Here is a 16,915-nt window from a genome sequence, read left to right as displayed (position 1 = left end):
ACATCAATGGACATATTGAGATATAAAGTCAATAAGGAACCCCAGGCCTTAAATGACACATTAGAGCAGATGGACTTAATTGACATGTATAGAGCGTTCCATCCAAAAGCAGCAGAATACACATTCTTTTCAAGTGCACATGGAACATTCTCCAGGATAGATCACATGCTGGGCCACAAAGCAAGCCTCGGTAAATTTAAGAAAACTGAAATCAAATCAAGCATCTTTTCTGACCACAATGCTATGAGATTAGAAATCAACTACAAGAAAAAACCTGCGATAAACACGAACATGTGGAGGCTAAAAAATATGCTACTAAATAACCAATGGGTCACTGGAGAAATTAAAGAGGAAATCAAAAAATACCTAGAGACAAATGAAAACGAAAACACAACAATCCAAAACCTATGGGACACGGCAAAAGCAGTTCTAAGACAGAAGTTTATAGCAATACAAGCTTACCTCAGGAAACAAGAAAAGTCTCAAATAAACAACGTAACCTTACATCTAAAGCAACGATGGAAAGAACAACAAACAAAACCCAAAGTTAGTAGAAGGGAATAAATCATAAAGATCAGAGAAGAAATAAATGAAGTAGAGACTAAAAAAAAATAGAAAAAAATCAATAAAACTAAAAGCTGGTTCTTTGAAAAGATAAACAAAATTGATAAACCTTTAGCAAGACTCATCAAGAAAAAACGGGAGAGGGCCCAAATTAATAAAATTAGAAATGAAAAAGAAGTTACAACCAACACCATAGAAATACAAAGGACCGTAAGAGACCACTATGGGCAACTATATTCCAATAAAATGCACAACCTAGAAGAAATGGACAAATTCTTAGAAAGGTACAATCTCTCAAGGCTGAACCAGGAAGTAACAGAAAATATGAACAGACTAATTACAAGTACTGAAATTGAATCTGTGATTTAAAAACTCCCAATAAACAAAAGTCCAGGACCAGATGGCTTCACAGGAGAATTCTACCAAACATTTCGAGAAGAGTCAACACCTATCCTCTGGAACTATTCCAAAAAATTGCAGAGAAAGGAACACTTCCAAACTCATTCTATGAGATCACCAACACCCTGATACCAAAACCAGACAAAGATACCACAAAAAAAGAAAATTACAGGCTAATATCACTCATGAACACAGATGCAAAAATCCTCAACAAAATAATAGCAAACTGAGTCCAACAATACATTAGAAGGATCATACACCATGATCAAGTAGGATTTATCCCAGGGATGCAAGGATTTTTCAATATCTGCAAATCAATCAGTGTGATACACCACATTAACAAGTTGAAGAATAAAAACCATATGATCATCTCAATAGATGCACAAAAAGCTTTTGGTAAAATTTAACATCCATTTATGATTTCAAAAAACCAAAAGAAACTCTCCAGAAAGTGGGTATAGAGGGAAACTACCTCAACAGAATAAAGGTCATATATGACAAACCCACAGCTAACATCATACTCAAGGTGAAAAGCTGAAAGCATTTCCTCTAAGATCAGGAACAAGACAAAGATGCCCACTCTCACCACTTTTGTTCAACACAGTATTGGAAGTCCTAGACACAGCAATCAAAGAAGAAAAAGAAATAAAAGGAATCCAAAGTGGAAAAGAAGTAAAACTGTCACTGTTTGCAAATGACATGATACTATACACAGAAAATCCTAAAGACACTACCAGAAAACTACTAGAGCTCATCAATGAATTCAGTAAAGTTGTAGGATACAAAATTAATACACAGAGATCTGTTGCGTTTCTACCCCTAACAACAAAAGATCAGAAAGAGAAATTAAGGAAACAATCCCATTTACCACTGCATCAAAAAGAATAAAATACTTAGGAATAAACCTACCTAAGGAGACAAAAGACCTGTACTCCAAAAATTATGAGACACTGAAGAAAGAAATCAAAGATGACACAAACAAATGGAAAGATACACCATGTTCTTGGATTGGAAGAATCAATACTGTCAAAATGACTATACTACCCATGGCAATCTACAGATTCAATGCAATCCCTATCAAATTACCAATGGCATTTTTCACAGAACTAGAACAAAAAAAAAATAAAATTTGTATGGAAACACAAAAGACCCCAAAAAACCAAAGCAATCTTGAGAAAGAAAAAGAAAGCTGGAGGAATCAGTCTCCCTGACTTCAGACTATACTACACAGCTACAGTAATCAAAAGAGCATGGTACTGGCACAAAAACAGAAATATAGCTCAATGGAATAGGATAGAAAGCCCAGAAATAAATCCATACACCCATGGTCAATTAATCTATAACAAAGGAAGCAAGAATGTACAACAGAGAAGGCAGTCTCTTCAATAAGTGGTGCTGGGAAAAGTGGACAGCTACCTGTAAAAGAATGAAATTAAAACATCCTCTAACACCATACACAAAAATAAACTGAAAATGGATTAAACACCTAAACGTAAAACCAGATACTATAAATCTCCTAAAGTAAAACATAGGCAGGACACTCTCTGACATATGTCGCAGCAATATCTTTTTAGGTCCATCTCCTACAATAATGGAAATAAAAACAAGAATAAATAGGACCTAATTAAACTTAAAATCTTTTGCACAGCAAAGGAAACCATAAACAAAACAAAAAGACAACCTCCAGAATGGGAGAAAATATTTGCAAACGATGCAACTGACAATGGATTAATCTGCAAAATATAAAACAGCTCATGCAGCTCAATATCAAAAAAACAATCCAATCAAAAACTGGGTAGAAGATCTAAAAAGACTTTTCTCCAAAGAAGACATACAGATGGCCAAAAGGCACATGAAGAGATGCTCAACATCACTAACTATTAGAGAAATGCAAATCAAAACTACAATGACGGGGCTTCCCTGGTGGCGCAGTGGTTGAGAATCTGCCTGCTAATGCAGGGGACACAGGTTCGAGGCCTGGTCTGGGAAGATCCCACATGCCGTGGAGCAATGAGGCCCGTGAGCCACAACTACTGAGCCTGCGCGTCTGGAGCCTGTGCTCCACGACAAAAGAGGCCACGATAGTGAGAGGCCCGCATACCACAATGAAGAGTGGCCCCCGCTTGCCGCAACTAGAGAAAGCCCTCGCACAGAAACGAAGACCCAACACAGCCAAAAATAAATTAAAAAAAAAAAACCACCAAACTACAGTGAGGTATCACCTCACACTGGTCAGAAAAGCCATCATCAAAAAGTCTACAAATAATAAATGCTGGAGAGGGTGTGGAGGAAAGGGAACCGCCCTACACTGTTGTTGGGAATGTAAATTGGTGCAGCCACTATGGAAAACAGTACGGAGGTTCCTCAAAAACTAAAAATAGGGCTTCCCTGGTGGCACAGTGGTTGAAAGTCCGCCTGCCGATGCAGGGGACATGAGTTCATGCCCCAGTCCGGGAAGATCCCACATGCTGCGGAGCGGCTGGGCCTGTGAGCCATGGCCGCTAAGCCTGCGCATCCGGACCCTGTGCTCCGCAACGGGAGAGGCCACAACAGTGAGAGGCCCGTGTACCATAAAAAACACAACAAAAAACAAAAAAACTAAAAATAGAGTTGCTATATGATCCTGCAATCCCAATCCTGGGCATATACCTGGAGAAAACAATAATTCAAAAAGATACATGCGATTAGAGACCTAAATGTAAGACCGGACACTATAAAACTCTTAGAGGAAAACATAGGAAGAGGAAAACATAGGAAGAACCCTCTTTGACATAAATTACAGCAAGATCTTTTTTGATCCACCTCCTAGAGTAATGGAAATAAAAACAAAAATAAACAAATGGGACCTAATGAAACTTAAAAGCTTCTGCAAAGCAAAGGAAACTACAAACAAGATGAAAAGACAATCCTCAGAATGGGAGAAAATATTTGCAAACAAATCAATGGACAAAGGATTAATCTCCAAAATATATAAACAGCTCATGCAGCTCAATATCAAAAAAACAAACAACTCAATCCAAAAATGGGCAGAAGACCTAAATAGACATTTCTCCAAAGAAGACATACAGGTGGCCAAGAAGCACATGAAAAGCTGCTCAACATCACTAATTATTAGAGAAATGCAAGTCAAAACTACAATGAGGTATCACCTCACACCAGTTAGAATGGGCATCCTCAGAAAATCTACAAACAACAAATGCTGGAGAGAGTTTGGAGAAAAGGGAACCCTCTTGCACTGTTGGTGGGAATGTAAATTGATACAGCCACTATGGAGAACAGTATGGAGGTTCCTTAAAAAACTAAAAATAGAATTACCATATGACCCAGCCATCCCACTACTGGGCATATACCCAGAGAAAACCATAATTCAAAAAGACACATGCACCCCAATGTTCACTGCTGCGCTACTTATAATAGCCAGGTCATGGAAGCAACCTAAATGCCCATCCACAGATGAATGGATAAAGAAGATGTGGTACATATATACAATAGAATATTACTCAGCCATAAAAAGGAACGAAATTGGGTCATTTGTAGAGACATGGATGAATCTAGAGACTGTCATACAGAGTGAAGTAAGTCAGAAAGAGAAAAACAAATATCATATATTAACGCATATATGTGGAACCTAGAAAAATGGTACAGATCAACTGGTTTGCAGGGCAGAAACTGAGACCCAGATGTAGAGAACAAACGTATGGACACCAAGGGGGGAAAGCGGCGGGGAGCGGTGGTGGTGCTGTGATGAATTGGGAGATTGGGATTGACATATATACACTAATATGTATAAAATGGATAACTAATAAGAACCTGCTGTATAAAAAAATAAAATTCAAAAAAAAACAAACAAAACAACAACAACAACAAAAAGATACACACACTACATCCTTCTTCACTGCAGCACTATTTACAATAGCCAAGACATGGAAGCAACCTAATTGTCCATCAACAGAGGAATGGATAAAGAAGATGTGATATATACACACAATGGAATACTACTCAGCCATAAAAAGGAATGAAATAATGCCATTGCAGCGACATGGATGGATGGACCTAGCAATTATCATACTAAGTGAAGTTAAGTCAGAAAGAGAAAGACAAATACCATATGCTATCACTTATATGTGGAATCTAAAAAATGATACAAATGAACTTATTTACAAAACAGAAACAGACTCACAGACATAGAAAACAAATGTATGGTTACCAAAGGGGAAAGGTCGGGGGGAAGGGATAAATTAGGAATTTGGAATTAGCAGATACATACTACTATATATAAAATAGATAAACAACAAGGACCTACTGTGTAGTACAGGGAACTATACTCGATATTTTATAATAACCTATATGGGAAATGAATCTGAAGAAGAATATATATCTGAAACATTTTGCTGAACACCTGAAACTAACACAACATTATAAATCAACTATACTTCAATGAAAAATAAATTAATTTAAAAAAGATTTAAAGAGAATATTTACTTTATACAGTCTTGATGTACCAAACGATTACTTCAAACAGCTGGGTATTTTAAAGTTATCTCCCCAATGCCCTCTTAGTGCTCTAAAAATCACCTCTCTCAAATAAAGAGACAAACAGGTCTCCTTTCTTAAGCGTCTCTCTTTTTATAAATTGCATCAGACCCACAGTGAATGTCTTCCTGGGAGTTTCACCAAAACCAAAAAGAACTTCTGATATAAAACTGCAGCAGGAGATCGGGGAAAGAGTGTGGAATTGCGGGGTCACAGAACTGACCCGCAAGCTGTCCTTAGTCAAACCCACAAGTCGGTGCCCCAGGGGTGAAAGGACCTTGGGAGGCCAGCCGACAGCAGGGCCGGTCCTATCTCCCCTGCAGGGGTCGCAAGTGCAGCTCGCGCTCCAGCTGCTCGGCAGTCAGGGTACCCTGGATGGCCTCGCAGCCCGGGTTGAACACGGAGTACGCGCTCTTCTCCCCCTCCGTCTTCTCCTCGGGGCCTCGTGTCCCCACATACATCCAGTAGAAGAGGGACAGGACAAAATAGGCCAGGCCAAATTCCAGTTGCACAAACAGTCCCAGCAGGACCAACCAGAGGAGCACCTTCAAGAAGGTGATGTTGGTCAGGAGAGACTGGTCCTGCGGGGGCGGGGCCGGCGGACGCTCGGCTGGATTCCCCGGTGGCTGTGACGCGCGGCCCCCAGGCTGAGCCGCTCCCTAGGACACACACAAACAAACCAAAGTAAGAATAATGGGCAGTGGGGCCGGGAGGATCAAAACCGATCTGGAGAGACAGCTGTCCTTGCTCGGGAAAGGCTTCCGGCTCATCTGTGTCTATTTTCTGGCCCTGCTCTCCAAGACAACCATCTCCAAAGAGCTCCTATGCATTCTGCTCCAACAGAATAAAAACTGATTAGTGAGATGTGAGCCGATGAAATCCTTAACAGCGTTCAGAGGGATTCCCATCTGAGGCAGACATTTCCTCAGAATAATCTGTTGCTAACAGGAGCTAATTTTTGCCTGGTACAGAGACTCCCCCGTAATTGATAAGGCAGTGACCACATGCTTCCCACACAGAATCAATATATGTTTGCTGCTTTGTCTAGAGGAGCTAAAATTTTGTTGAGTGACATGGTTCTAAAATGAAGACTACACCAGAAACAGAAAACAAAAATCCCTTCCACACATTAAAAAGAAAGTCACTGTTATAGCCACAACCTTTCCATCCCCTGTGACCATCCTACACACCCCCAGGATCTCCTAACTGGACTCCCCACCTCCTAACTCTTCCCTCCCCAAACCATCCTATGTGCAGCTGCTAAATGGATCTGCTAAAACACCCATCAACCCCCTGCTCACAAACCTCTGACAAATTTTTATTGCCTACAGGTTAAAATTTAAACTCCTTGGGCTGGAATCCAAGGCCTTGCATTCACTCAACAGACAGAAATGCCAGTACACAGGCCCCTGCGCTGTGTGCTAATGGGAGACACAGGTACTTAAGGAGCTTTAGGGTGCTTGATCTCCAGTCCAGTATTTTGCAAACTTTTTTGGGTATGACCCACAATAAGAAATACATTTTGTACTGCAACCCCACACATATATATCAGGGGGAAAAAAGGTCACAAATCAACAAATACCTTCCTTACATATGAAGCTTTGATTTTCTATTCTATTTTTTTAAATTTAGTTTTAACAGAGGACTAGATCCTCTAAATTGATTTCACCACCCACTAATGAGTCATGACTTGCAGTTTGTAAAACAGTGGTCTAAAAATTTTCTGAACAACATGATCCACCATCTATTGCTCTATAAATGAACACTCTACTCCAGTTCAATTGGTCTTAGGACCCAGAGACATTGCCCCTCGGTGGCCAGGAATAGCCTCTGCGTCCTCTCCATTCCTCAGCAACTTGCTTCCTCCAGGCAAGCATGACTGGTGAACTGTATATGCCCCGACCTCCTGGGCCATCAAGGAGGGTGTCCCCTCTGCCACCTAGAGCTCTGAATGGCTGTTTCTCAGCACCAAACTATTCGTCATTCAAGTGTCTCTCTTTTAATACAGGTCACATGTGTCCCTAGATTGTTGCACGAGGCCCCAAGCTACCATTTATTATCTTCTGGTGTCTCCAGAGCCAAACACAGTACCCCACACATAAGTTCTCAATACATAGCAGACTTTTAGCTCATTTATTCAATTATATCTCTTATCCTTCACGTGGCAATTGAAAAGGGACCACAAATATTATTTGGTCTCAATTAAAAATACAGGTCATCTGATTTATGTTGCTTCAGAAATTCTATATTGTTCAACCCTTGATTTTTAGTATCAATATTGTAATTATTACCTTTTCAATTAGATTGGAAAGGTTCTTAACATATAATCAACAACCCCCCCCACACACAAACACACACATTTATTAAACAAATAAATGTCCCTTTCAGATGTAACCAGTGTGCACAATAGGGAAATCACTGAAGGTCTTAGCAGGGAACTAATACAATCTGATTAATATTTAAGACTACTCTGGCTGCCAGGCAGAAAATGGGCTGCAAGCGTAGAAGAAAGGAAATTGTTAGTAGCTCATGCAGGAGGCCCAGCAAGACAGGATCAGGCAGAGATCAGGGTGGTGACATGGAAGACGGAGAGAAATGATGGATACAGAATACATCTTAAATGTGTACGACTTGAAACTCACAGTAGACTGAATTCATTTTATTATTGAGGGAGTATAACAAGAATAATGCTATGGCCACCATTTACTGAGTGCCTTCAAGATGCCTGATCTGTAATCCAGCAAGCAGGTATTATTATTCCCAATTTACTGATAAGAAAACTCTGAGGTGTAAGCAACTCCCCTAAAGTCACACGGCTGGTGACAGGCAGAGATGAGTTTGGTCTAGCTTCCTAGGATGATCTCCCTCCAGAGCCCTTTTTACTTAATTAGGGCCTTTATGGGGGGTGGTAAGGGGAAGGGTTAGAGAGCTAGAAGGAGATGAGGTGGGGTAGGGGGTTAAATGAACTGGAAAAGGGAACAAAGAGGGGGGATAAGGAAATTCCTCTGCCTCGTTTGGCATTTGTTTTAGAACCAGTGTGCCTTCTGCTGTAAAAGCTGTGTGTGGAAGCGTTTGTGGTCACCACAGTCACCACAGCACATATGGTGCAGTTTAGGGAAGGGAATTCCGTTCCTTGAATGCCAAGCTGCTTCCCACCTCAGGGCCTTTGCACTCGTGGTTCCCCTCTGAGAAGAAAGCCCCTTCCTCTCACACCACCTGGCTGGCTCCCTCTTCTACAAACCTCAGTAAAAAGGTCACCACATGGACCCCTGGCCTGTCCCAGGCTTCTGCAAAAGTGGCTCCTTCTTATGAAAAAGGTGAGGTCACCTCCTCAGTGAGTCCTCCCTGCCCACCCAATTTAAAGTGGCACTCTGCATCCCTCACCCCCGATTCACTATCACAGCACCTGGGTCCCCCCCACCTTTTTGTAGCATTCATCATTCTGTTCTTTCAACTCGAAGGCAAGTTCTGTGAGAGCAGGGCTTTGTCTTTATCACACTGTCTCCTGGGATACAGGAAAGCAGCTGGAACATAGTGGGCACATGAGAGGATTATACTGAATCAGTGAATGCTGACGGGGAAAGGGAAAAGTTAAAAGATGACTCCTGGATTTGAGGGGGTGATGCAAAGGCTGTGCTTGGCCAGGTGACGCCAAAGAAGGAGAGCATTTGAGCAGTGGGCCAACCTGAGGCAAGGCTTGGAGGGGAGGAATTGCAGGATGACTGTGGGCAATGGACCTTGGGGCTAGATGATGCATTGGGGGCCTGGGAGGGAGATGGGGGTTGGGTGGGGGGCTTGGCAGGATTTTTTTAAAGTTACAGGCATATCTGTCCTAATGTGGTAGACGCTTGTCACAGAAAGAAATATTTTATTTTAGTGGACTGCTTTTCCCCAAGCTAAATTCGAGAGTGAGGGAAGGAGGAGGTGGATGCTTCCTTGTCAATGGCCAGCAAAAAGCAGCAATTAGAAACAGAAGGTTAAAGAAATCTCTGACAAGCCACTGTGTGCCACCTAAATTATTAGGTAGAGATAGATTATAAATTAGGGGAGAAAAAAAGCAGTTTAATGAGAATTTCACACCAAAACAAACCCAGGAATGGTAGCTGAGTCAATGAAAATGAGCTTCAAAGTTCCTCATGAAAAAACAGAGTAATTAATAAGAAGCACTGGAGGTCCAGCATTTCCTCTCAATCCTTTGTCAGGCCATCAGCTTTTGGGTTTTTAATAATGAAAACTTTCTCCAAGTTCAGCTTCTCTGGATCCAACTCAATGATCTCATATTCCTTTGGAAATGAGACATACAGTCAAAACCTCATTGTGTGGACTAGATACTATTTTGTAACTGGGAGAGGAAAAGAGGTAGAGGAAATGGATTCTAAAATCCTAACCAGGGACTTCCCTGGTGGCGCAGTGGTTAAGAATCCGCCTGCCAATTCAGGAGACATGGGTTCGAGCCCTGGTCCGGGAAGATCCCACATACCATGGAGCAACTAAGTCCGTGCATCACAGCTGCTGAGCCTGTGCTCAAGAGCCCGCAAGCCACAACTACTGAGCCCACGTGCCTAGGGCTTGTGCTCCACAACAGGAGAAGCCACCGCAAGGAGAAGCCACAAAGAATAGCCCCTGCTCGCCCCAACAGGGGAAAGCCCATGCGCAGCAACTAAGACCCAACACAGCCAAAAATAAAATAAATTTATTTTTAAATAAATAAATAAAATCCTAAGCAATTGTGCGCAGTGAGTTCTAATCAACAATAAAGTCATCCTGAGACAAACTGCATGCAAGGAAATGGATTGTTTGAAACCTGCTGCACTCACTTTCTACAAGTCAGTTGGAACCCTGAGTGTCATGGAGAATAATATCTAATCCAAACTGAGTAACAGTAAGCTCTCCTTGATTACAAAAAAAAAAAAAATCCTTAAAACCAGATGTGGTCCAGTGATAGATGAACTGAAGTAATTTTAAGAGGAGTAAGGTACATTTCAATTTTCAAAAGGAATTTTTGGCTGTTACTGCACTTGGGAGAGACAGAGGCCATGTCACAGATTGCCTCACAGCACAGATATCCCCTTGATGTTTTGTCCTGTATTCCCACATAGATGCTCCAATCTCACACTCAAGTCATCACCTTGCCACCTTACTCATGAGTGAAAACGAAGATACCGAGACGTGAATAGGAAATTACCAAAGACTCACAGGGTGAAAAGGATATCATACTAATCTATATATTGTCTTCGCCTTGAACATTCATTGTTAAACTTGAATAGGGCTTGCTAGTTCAATAGTGAGACAAAGGTACATGCCACCACGGCAGTCACAGTTACCACACTTTTGCGAGTTCTGTATTCAAATGCCATTTCTAAAGCGCAGGCTATCTGGGTGACTGGCTGCATGTGGCCCAGATGCGAAATCAAATGAAACTTTAATTACTGTCACCTTTTATCAGAATCCAATTAGACCTTTTGCCCTCCATTAGCAGAGGGCTGTGACTCAACACCGTTGTGGAGAGGTTTCCCAAAGCCACCGGGGGCACAACGATAACTCAACTCGCTGTGAATAACACAAGGGCAGAGGTCCTTTCTTCCAGGATCCTAGACCCTCCCTTCAAACCTGGAGTCGGAGCTGCGTGGGTCGCGGGCTGGAAGGAAAACGTGGAAGCCACTCATCGGGGCCCATGCGAGAGGCTGGAGACGCGAGGGCCCGCCCCCGAGCTGGCGGGAGGCGCCAGCAGCCCCGCCCCGCCACCGAAGGCCCGGCTGGGAAGCTATGGAGGGAGCGTGGCTGGCTGGGCGGGCTGCTCCTTGACGCGACGAGGTGGGGGGCTGGGGGTGTTGCCACCACGTGGTGGCGGGGCGGGGCCTCGGCAGGGCCTCGGCGGAGCTGCCCGAGAGGCCAAGTCGGCGGCTCACAAGCCAGGTACCCGGGGGTGAGGCCTCGTTTCTCTCACCTGAGCGAGGTTGGGCTGGGCCTGGGCACTCGCGGGCCTCAGTTTCCACACCAGGAACCGTTTTAGCCAGCCTGGGGCTGCCTTTGGAGTCGCAGCTGCTTCCGCCTTCTCTCCCGAGGTTTGTGCACGCTGCCTCGAAGTGCTGGGTTCGGCCGCCAGCCCGGCGCGCTTCCGGGCCTCCCGGAACTCAGCTAACCGCCTCTCCATAGCGCGCACCCCGTTTCCCGCGCTCCCGAGAACGCGCGCGCGCCCGCTCGCAGGGGCACCTGTCCCGGCTTTGCCCGGCTCAAGGCTGCAGTGCGCCTGCGTAGCGGCGGCTGTATGCTGCGCGTGCGCGTTGTGGGCCTGGGGCTCAGGCCGGGCGTTCGCCGAGTTTGTGACGTTCAGTGAGCTGAGTATACAGCTAGTTGTTCCCTCCAAACGCGTGGACGCGGTGTTCACGTCCTCGCCCCGGCCTCAGCTCTGCCGTGCTCCATCTCACTTCAGGGATCTGCTCCCTAACAGGTGGAGTATCCTCTAGCAGTTGAGCAGATTGAGACTGAGAAACTGGACCTGGGGCATTGAAGAAGGCCCGTGGTCTGTGGGATGTTCTGGTGTCAAGAAGGAAGGCAGGATACAGCCTACCCTTTTCCTTTTAGCCGGTTTGCCAATCTTAGCACTTTGGAAGGTTGCTTTCTCACTGATCATTTGGCAGGCAGTCTGTGCAGACCTCTCACTCGTCTGCCGTGCTGGAAACTACCTGTTGATGTGTCTAGATGGGCCAGAAACTTACAACAAAACAAATCTTTTATTGGGGTGCAACTTAAAATACACAAATGTGAAGTGTTTGGCTCGGTAGATCTGTATTAGGTGTATACCTATATAACTATTACCCAGATAAAGAACGTTTCTAGTACCCAGAGGACTCCCTTGTGTCCTCTCCCAATCACTACTCACCCAAAAAAGGTCACAGTTCGGGTCAGGAACTGTTAGATTTTTAAAGCTCTAAGCATCTAGCTAAGTGCCACTCACTTAATTGAGGCTCAAATATTTCTTCGATCTTGCTGAGTGTGAGTCAAGAAATCAGATGACCTAGAATGGAGTCTTTCATTCACTTAGCAAATATTTATTAAGAACCCTCTACGTGTCAAGTATCATACCAGGGATGCTGGGGTGAAGGAAACAAACCCTTGTTTTCGTAGTGCTTAGCATTCTAAATGGGAAGACTAATGCATAATTACATATTTATATTTAATGTAATGTCAGGTACTGATCAGTGCTGTGAAGAAAAGTAAAGTAAGGAATAAGGATGTTGGGGTTGTTTTGAGCCAATGACCAGGGAAGGCTTCTCTGAGTTGTCATTTGAGCAGAGACCTAAATGAAATGAGTGGTGGAGGCATGTAGATATCTGGAGAAGAGTGTTTCAATCAGAGGAAACAGCAAGTGCAAAGGTTCCGAGACCTCAAGTACTATGCTTGACCTGCTCACAGAACATTAAGGGTCAGTTCGGCCTTACAGGCCATGGTGGAGACTTTATACTACATTCTGAGTGTGATGGTAAGCGACTGGAGGATTTGAGTAGATGACATGATCTGATGTATTTTTAAAGGATCACACTGGCTGCTGGAGGTGGGACCCTGGAAGAGGGCAAGTATAGAAGGAGGGAAACAAGTTCGGAGCAAGCACAGTGGTATAAGAGAGTCTGAGAAGTTGGAGCTAGAGTGGGAAGTGATGCAGGTGGTGAAAATTGGTCAGATTCTGAATATATTTTTGAATATCTGAGCCCACATAATGTGCAGCTGGATTGGATGTGGAGTGTGAGAAAAAGGAATCAAGGATGATGGATTTCCACCAGCCCCCCTCCCCACCAGTCCACACACCTGAGCAACCAAGTGAAGGATGCCAAGGCCCTCTACTGAGATGGAGGAAGACTAGGAAGAGAGGATTATTCGATAAACTTGGTGAGTTTTGTTTTGGACATGCCAAGAGTTTGAGATGCCTGTTGGACAAACAGCATAGGCAATTGCATAGTGGAAACTGGAGTTCAGGGAAAAGTGAGAACTGGAGCTACATATTGGGAGTCATCAGCATGTGTGTGATATTTAAAAGCCATGAGATCAACTAAGGAGTGAGTGTGGATAAAAAGAGGATATATGAGGACTGGGCGCTGAATAATTAGAGATGGTCTGTGAGACAGAAAAGAAATGGGGATGTTATACCACAATGACCTGTCATTGAGAAGCCACAAAAAATTTCTTGCCCATCATGGCGTCCAGAGTAGATCTGCTTCTCTGGAGGGACTGGTGACTCTTTTATCGATTGTCTTTCCCACTTGATAATCACACTGAGACCTTAGAGCTGTATTTATCATCTACTTCTAGTAGGCATTTAGACTTAAGGCGTACGGTTTGTGGGCTATTGCAATCAGGGTCTCTGGCAGGAAATATGACACCTTCAAAAAGGTTAAGTAAGGAGAACTTGGTGTTACAAAGATGTGGCGAAATTAAGGGAGCCAGCAAGGAAGTTCACAGGAAGTGTTACCAGCCTCTGGGCCTCAAGCAGAAGAGGAGAGAGTGGTCATCAGAACTCAGTGAGACCTGTAGCTATAGGAGAAGCCCGAGACGAAGGAGCCCTTAAACAGGTAGAGAAAAGTGGGAAGAGGATAAGAAGAGCAAACAGAGAATATCCAGCCAAGTGCTAATGGCATTTCTACCTCCATCTTGTTTCAGTAACCTTATTATCCCTTTGCTTTGTTTAATGATGATAAATTTATTTTGTCTCAGTGCTTTGTAAACCTCTTTAAATTCTTTTTGGAAGAGGCTGAAAGAATGAGAAAAAGTAAAGATGAAAGAGATGAACATGAAGAACACCTCATGCCAAACTAACTCCTTTTCCTTTTTGGATAAGATTATGAGACTAGTAAGTAGGAAGGGTCCCAAAGTGTACTTAATGTGTGAATTTAAGTTTTATCATGAAATACTTTGTGTATACCAAATTTCATATATATAAATTGGACACATAATAAACATATATATAATGTGTATACATGTATATCATATTTGTAAATTATAAGTAATAACATATACACATGCCCTCTTAGTATCCATGCCGTGGAGAGTATACTTCCCCATTCTTTGACTTTGAACTCAGCCATGCAAGTTGTTTTTGCCAAATGGGTGATGGCAGGTATGATACAAGTATGGGGGCTTGAAGTGTGTTTGTCCTGTTGAGTTCACCCTCTTAATACTCTGCCCTGCCATGAGATGAACTTGCAACAACTAGCCAGCTGGTCCAAGAATAATGAGAGTTTTGTGGATACGGTCACCCAGCTGACTCACTGACCAGTTGAGCCCAGCCCAAAATAGTTGCCCCGGCTTACCCAAGATGTATGAAAAATAAATGTTTATTTTATATCACAGAAATTTTGTGGATTTTATTACACAGAAAAAGCTACTTAAAAAAAAAAAAGAAAAGAACGTTCCTCTGTGTGCCTGTGGTCCATTCCTGACTCCTACCCACCTCTTTAATCTATTAATGTAGTAAGTTACATTAATAGACTTTCTGTTAAATCATCCTACATTCCCAGAATATACAAAACTGAGCCACTTTATGCAATATAAAATTCAAAGCTAGATCCAGTTTGGTAATCTTTAAGGAATTTTGTATCTATGTGCATGAATGAGGTTTTCCTATAATTTTTTTTTCATGCACTGTTCTTGAAAGGTTTTGGCTTTAGGATTATGCTAGCTTTCTGAAATAAGCTGAAGTCTCCATCTCCCTCCCATCTCCCATTTTCTAGAACAGTTGGAGTAAAATAGGAATTAACTGGTTCTTGAATGTTTTATAAGACTTAGTAGTAAAACCATCTAGACCTGGTGTTTTCTTAGATCAGATAAATAAATGTAAGCTACAGTTAAGTGACTTCATAGCTGGTCAATACAGCCTTACCCAAAAAGAGTTAAGAAGTGGATCAACATCAGTCTGTCCTGTCTGATGTTTTTAGGAGTGGCATGGATGAAAATATAAAAGACAATTTATCGTGTTTTCAGGTAACAAAAATTTTACAGAGAAATCTACAATTATATCTTTCGGGTAAAAAAAAAAACTAAACGAATTTGATTAATTTGTCGTGATTAAAGTGTTGTGTAGACGCTCAGAGGGAACGCTACTTCCTAGATTTGCATTTATGTTTTTATATCTTTGTTTTTATTTCCTAATTGCTGGCTTGAGAGCAGTTTGCTTCAGTATGACTTGGAGCTTTTCCCTGACCCCAGACTGGGGAGGAGGGGAGTATGTGGTGGATGCTTCAGCTGCTCTAGTCAGTCCCATTGTCAGAGTGAGAGACGACGCCCATACTCGTGCTTTCTTTGGTCCTGTCCCTGCAGGCACCGCATGCCAAGTTCTGAGCACTGTGCTTTATATGACCAGCCGTAGGAATGTCCAAAGGAGAGTGGCCTGGATAATGATGTTTCTAGAAAAGGGTTTCTTGACCTTGGTATTTTAGACATTTGGGGCCAGATAATTCTTTGTCTTGGGGGCCGTCCTGTATCTTGTAGGATTCTTAGCAACATCCCTGACCCCAAGCCATACTTGCCAGTAGTGCTCCCTGGTAGTTATAACAGCCAGAAATGTCCCCAGACGGTGCCAGATGTCCCCTCGGAGGCAAATTTGCCCCTGGTTGAGAATGACTGGTCTAAAGACCATATTTTAGTAAGAGTAATAAAGGCAGTGGATGATTTGGGCTGGAGAAGAAGAGTCATAGTGAAAACATACCAGTTAGTTTTAGAAGCTGTTAAAAGGGCTATTGTGAATGGAAGAGCAGAATCATTTTGTGTGGCTCCAAAAGGCAGAACTAAGGCCAACAGTTGGAATTTACAAGGTGACTAATGTGGAATCTTTTTTAAAAAAAGGGGGGGGGGCGGATTTTTCAGCAACTCAGTTATTCCAGAAGTAGCAAGTTGCTGGAATAATTTCAGTGCAGTGAGTTCCCTGACACTAGCAGTGTTCAAGCAGAGGCTGACAACCACTTGTCAGGAATGTTGTAGAGGGGATTCTGGACTGAAGAGGGGTTTGGTTAACGTAGATGATTACCAAGTCTCTTCCAACTGGAGAACTTTATGTTTTACTCCAAGTAGAGCAAACTGGGATGAGAAGATGGAAGACTTTAGGGCATCAGTCTGGAATGTGTCGCATAAGGTGTTGGTGCCCCTGCCCAGATCCCCTCAGATCTCACTGTTGCTGTACATGCTGATGGCTTGTTTCTACAAGCCCCTGGGTGCTTTCTCTGCCTGCAGGAGTGTGTTTAACTAGTACATGAGGCAGACTAGCAGTGGTGGGGGATTATTCCCCCTAACCTTCAAACAGCCTTCAACCAATTTTGGATGGGAGTTGGTGGATACATACCCCAGCTCCCTCACTCCTCATTGGGATGACCCTGAGGTACATTCCACAGAATCTCCCAGGGGGTCTTCAGGAGGAGTGAACCTCAGTTGC

General features: G+C 43.0%; 1 protein-coding gene across 3 annotated transcripts in view; it reads right to left on the bottom strand.

The window, feature by feature from the left end:
- Positions 1 to 11,650, bottom strand: part of SAYSD1 (SAYSVFN motif domain containing 1) — a 38,574-nt gene extending 26,924 nt beyond the window's left edge. For all 3 annotated transcript variants that reach the window (XM_073810769.1, XM_019949885.3, XM_004318050.4), the window contains exons 1-2: positions 11,444 to 11,650; positions 5,446 to 6,155 (exon numbers count right to left, since the gene is read on the bottom strand). In XM_073810769.1, the coding sequence (XP_073666870.1) occupies positions 5,805 to 6,155; positions 11,444 to 11,650 (558 nt within the window). In that variant the 3' untranslated portion in view covers positions 5,446 to 5,804. The remainder of the gene's footprint in view (positions 1 to 5,445; positions 6,156 to 11,443) is intronic.
- Positions 11,651 to 16,915: the final 5,265 nt, after the last annotated feature.

Source organism: Tursiops truncatus, chromosome 10 (genome assembly GCF_011762595.2).
Source record: "Tursiops truncatus isolate mTurTru1 chromosome 10, mTurTru1.mat.Y, whole genome shotgun sequence".
Classification (NCBI taxonomy): Eukaryota; Metazoa; Chordata; class Mammalia; order Artiodactyla; family Delphinidae; genus Tursiops; species Tursiops truncatus.
This window is presented reverse-complemented; position numbering and strand designations above follow the sequence as displayed.